The sequence below is a fragment of the Salvelinus sp. IW2-2015 genome, linkage group LG3 (assembly GCF_002910315.2).
Source record: "Salvelinus sp. IW2-2015 linkage group LG3, ASM291031v2, whole genome shotgun sequence".
In the NCBI taxonomy this organism is placed as follows: Eukaryota; Metazoa; Chordata; class Actinopteri; order Salmoniformes; family Salmonidae; genus Salvelinus; species Salvelinus sp. IW2-2015.
This window is the reverse complement of record NC_036840.1, coordinates 20269938-20274778: the sequence shown is the minus strand read 5'-3', so window position 1 is coordinate 20274778 and position 4841 is coordinate 20269938. Positions and strand designations below refer to the sequence as shown.

General features: G+C 48.6%; 1 protein-coding gene across 1 annotated transcript in view; it reads right to left on the bottom strand.

The window, feature by feature from the left end:
- Window positions 1–633: 633 nt before the first annotated feature.
- Window positions 634–4841, bottom strand: part of LOC111952050 (mastermind-like protein 2) — a 136627-nt gene continuing 132419 nt past the window's right edge. Inside the window, exons 3-6 of the mRNA XM_023970493.2 lie at window positions 3811–3930; window positions 3566–3638; window positions 2750–2982; window positions 634–2624 (exon numbers count right to left, since the gene is read on the bottom strand). Coding sequence (XP_023826261.1) covers window positions 1566–2624; window positions 2750–2982; window positions 3566–3638; window positions 3811–3930 — 1485 coding nt within the window. The 3' untranslated portion in view covers window positions 634–1565. The remainder of the gene's footprint in view (window positions 2625–2749; window positions 2983–3565; window positions 3639–3810; window positions 3931–4841) is intronic.

The window sequence follows — 4841 nt, the reverse complement described above, 5'->3', positions numbered from 1 at the left end:
GAGGGTGTGTGTGTGTGTATGTGTGGAACAATATCTTGCAATGGTGTGTGTATTGTGAATGTTCAAAATCCACTTTCAAAAGAAGCCTTGGCCATTGGGGTACCAGGACTCGAGTTATGTCAAAAACATAACAAATACGTAATAACATTGTAATACACAGTATTACTGGAAAAAAACGACACTAATTGTATTGTCTTGCATATTTCAAACAAATTACAATAAGGTTATTCTAGTGTAAAACAGATTTTATTTTGTGAGCTAAAATTTCAATCTTTTTTGCAGCATTTATGTGTGTTTGTTTATAATTTTTTGATAATTTATGTACAAAGGGAATCTGTAGACTTAAGCTGCAGAAAAGAAGTATAAATATGTGTACTTCTCTTTTGTGTATGATACAGTTTACCAAAAACATATTTTACAAAATAGTTTACTATGTACAAGCCCCCACACTCCCGTTCGTTCACGATCAAAATAGTGATGACAATTTACCATGGAAACAATGGCAGACCATCTCTGTAGTTCCTTTGGCCAATCAGTGATAGATATTACCCCAAACTGATCAGGGATTGGCTGTTTTCCCCTGTATATTCATATTTTATTGGCTCAAAGACATTATGTGAGAGCAGGAGCTAATTGGATTGGTTAATCTGGAATCTTTATTTTTCGCTGTGCTTCCAAATCACACCAAAATACTTTGAAACAAAATTCTATTTAGTACAGACCACAACATTGCACTGAAAAACATTGGACCAATTGCATGCTGGAGGACATTGATTTCATCCAATCACAGTGTGTTTTATACACCTATCCCTTCGTTAAGAGAAATCCCTACAGGGTAAAGGATTTCAAATAACTTCATTAGTCCAATGTCCTAGAAACAGACACAGAAACAGCCAATGGAAATGTTTGGACTCCACTACTCTGCCACCCTCAGCGGACCGACTAAAACCAGATAAGTACGCCTGTGACGCGACTTCCGCTTTAGGACGTTAACAAGGCTATCTTAACTCCTCCTCCACATTTACTGGATTTGCGCGTACAGCAGAAGCTAAAATGTACTGCCGGGGGAGTTTTTCTTGTCAGGACCAGAATGTGGAACATCTCGCTCTTTTACTCCTGCTACGCTAGGTTACTACTCCGCTTGCTAGCTCTTTGGAGTTGCTTTAGCTTCTGTTCCCCAGCATTACGAGGTTCCATATGTTCCCTGTGTTCCGTTTGGGCCATTCCCTCTTTCCAAAATGGCAACCGATGATATCGGACAGCGGACTTGTTGGGGAGTGAAACCATTTTGGGTATAGTGGGAGTTTGAAGTCTGGGTTGGACGGCTGGGAATTGGTTGGCTTTGTAGTGCATCACTCCGACACAACCGATCACATTCATTCAAAAACGTCCACTCAGGTAGAAGCGTCTAGAAAGGTACACACACCTTGTTATAAACCTTCATAAGCCTGTAATAACCCCTTTCCCTGTCACACCCCAGAACCACATCACTTCTATACAGCTGAGAGGTCAACAAACTGACCCCTAACCCCTGAACTATAATCTCTAACCTTTGACCCCCCCTCCTATGAGTTCTGCTCCAGGTACTCGTCTATCATTGTCAGGTTGTTCAGCCAGTCTTCATTGGACCCCACCAGAGTGTCAATAAAGTCTACCTCCCCTCCTCCTCCACCTCCTCCCGGCCTACCCCCCATCCCCACATTGCTCTGCCCCTGCTGACTGTATTCATATGGGGGTAGCTTGTGTCCGGGGTTCCCCTGTCCTGGTCCATATCCAGGCCCATGGGGGTGTTGATGTTGGTGTGGATGAGAATGGGGGTGTTTTGCGATGGCGGCCCCAGAGGCAGGGTAGCTTGGTGGGGCCATGCCGTGGCCTGGGTGGATCATACCAGGAGGACCGGGCTTCATCCCGACCAGGGCAGAGAGGGGTCCCCTGGGTCGCATACCGGCCTGGAGCCCCTGGTGGACCATGGAGGGTAGGGGCTGCCCTGCCACGGAGACACCCAGCTTCTGCATCAGTCTACTAGGTAAGGAAGGCACCCCGACCCCCTGGTTGGAGGGTAACGACGGAGGTCCTTGGTGGGGGGCGAAATTGTTCCCACCGCCACCGACCCCGGGCATCCCCGACCGCAATGCCTGCTGGGTAAACTGGGCGTTAGGGTTCTGACCACAACTTCCGTTTGAAGCCCCGGCCACTCCAGGAAAAACATGCCCACGCAGCTGCTGGTGATTGGCCGACTGGTCCATGTGGGAGTCACCGCAAGGCATGCACTGCTGCAGGGCGTTCACTATCCCCCCCTGTTGCTGCGGAGGCCACATTGCAGTCTGTTGTTGTTGTTGTTGATGTGCTTGCTGGGCGGTGAACATCATTCGTGGGAGTGGCGCTCCTCCACCACCATGATGCAGAGCCTGGCGTAGATGCTGTGGGTGCTGGGGGTGACCCGGCGGTAACCCCGATCCAGGCCCGGACCCGGGCACCGAACCCCCTATTGTCATCCCTGTCCTGGACACCTGCTGCTGCATTCCTGGTCTTGGAGGGCCAGCCAGACCGCCCATTCCCATCATGCCGTGCGGTAACTGTGGCTGTCTCATTGGCATACCACCGGCACCAACAAACTCGCCCCCCTGTAGACAACAGCAAGGAACGTCAGGAGAGTGCAAGGGAACACACAAAAAACACAGCAACTACTGGCTTGTTTGAGATAGACAAGTTTCCGCTATGCAGGGCCAATGGGCAAAGTCTATCTTACCTGTGGAGGATGGTAGAGGGACTGCTTGGAACCTGGAGGCCCACCCATGAAGCCTCCTATTGGGCGGCCCACTTGGGTGAGAGATCCTGGGGGTCCGGGGTGGCCTGGATGGCCAGGGGGAAGGGAGAGGCGGCCGGGCCCAGAAGGGAGGGGACCTCCGTGGGATAGCTGGGGACCGCCCATGGGGTAACCTCCGCCACCACCACAATCTGGGGGGAGAGGCCGACCACCACCTAGAGAGGGGACACAGGGAAGGAGAAGAGAGTAAGGCTGAGAACATCCATACTTCTGATTTTCATTTCATGTTGAGTTGGAACGCTGCCTGCTTTCTGGTGGTATTGAAAGCCAAGATTGTTACTGGAACCCATACGTTTTCCCTGACGCCTAAAAGTACTGTCCCGAATGCTTAGCAGGACAGGAAAATGATCCAATTCACACACTTATCAATAGAACATCCCTGCTCACCCCTACTGCCTCTGATCTGGCGGACTCACTAAACACACAAGCTTAGTTTGGAGAAGATAGCCCCTGGCTATCATTAAATCCAAATGACAAGAAAATTGTGCCATCTGGTTTGCTTATTATAAGGAATTTGAAATGATTTTTACTTTTATTTTTGATACATAGGTCGTATATTTCAGCAATTACATTTACTTATGATACTTAATGATACTTTAAAACCAAATAATTTTTGACTTTACTCAAGTAGTATTTTAATGGGTGACTTTCATTTTGACTTGAGTCATTTTCTATTCAGGTATCTTTACTTTTACTCAATGACAACTGAGCACTTTTCCCACCACTGTTTGACTGTACCTGTAAACGGTGCCCCCTGCTGACACTCAGCCATCTGTGGTCCGTTCATCTGTTCCATCTGCCTCTTCTGCTCCTGGAGAACACAACGTCACAGTCTAAGGCTTATGTAGGCCACTCACACAAAGACCCTGGCCACAACTTGCAATGGATCACTGCGAAGTGAACATTCTTCAAAAACCCAATCTCTCTCTCTCTCTTCCTGTTTGTCTCTGTCTCTCTCCCCTCATCCCTCCCTCAGCCACTACCTGTTGGAGGTGTTTCCTCATGAGCTGGCTCTTCAGCAGCAGGTTGTAGTTGGTGGTGGTCTGGGCTGGACGGGGGACTGATGGGTCCTGGAGACGCGAGATCATGCCTGGAGTCTGCTCCTGGAGAGAGAGAGAGAGAGAGAGAGAGAGAGAGAGAGAGAGGGAGGGAGGGAAAATGGTCAGAAAAATGTTTTCCGTCATCGATCTGCAAGACTATCAGGACAGAAACGCACACAAGATTTGATTCTGGGTTCTGAGATAAATGGCACAGCCAAACTAGTCGTTTCCCTGCCAAAGCTATTTGTTTGTGTTGGCCATTTATACAGTCCCCAATCAGTCGTTCCCCCATCCCCTCCCTCCCATCCCCTCCCTCCATTCCCTCACTCCCTCCATCCTTTTCTCCTCTGGTTTATCACAAAGCCAGCACATTCAAAAGATGCATAGCCTTTCCCTGCCGCCGCCACACACACACACAACAACACCACACCACACACACACACACACACACACACACAACACACCACACACACACACAACACCACACACACACACACACACACACACACACCACACACACCACACAACCCTAAGCTCTTCCCGTCACCATGCATCTCACTTGGGGTTGATAGACGGCTTAAATGGAAAAGGAGAGAAGGACGGAGGGATACACACACTTCTCCTTCCCTCCACTCCTCTCTCACTGAAATACTGTTGAGCCATTACGCTCTCTCGTCCCTTTCGCTTTCCTCCTCTTTCTGTGTATTCTCAGCTTTTCTCGGGCTCCTCATCTATGTAAAGCATATATATTATTTACAGCTTTTACCTCAAGCGATAAAGGCTAGCGCCAGGCTGTAACCAACTGAGCTACCGGACCCATCTTATAATAGCTTTGGCCATGGACATTGAAGACATTGATTGTGTTGGTAGGCCAGGTCGGTGTGTGTGTGTTGTGTGTGTGTGTGTGTGGTATTTGTGTGTGTGTGTGTGTGTGTGTGTAGCTAGAAGGTGTTAAAGGCCATGTCAAACCTACA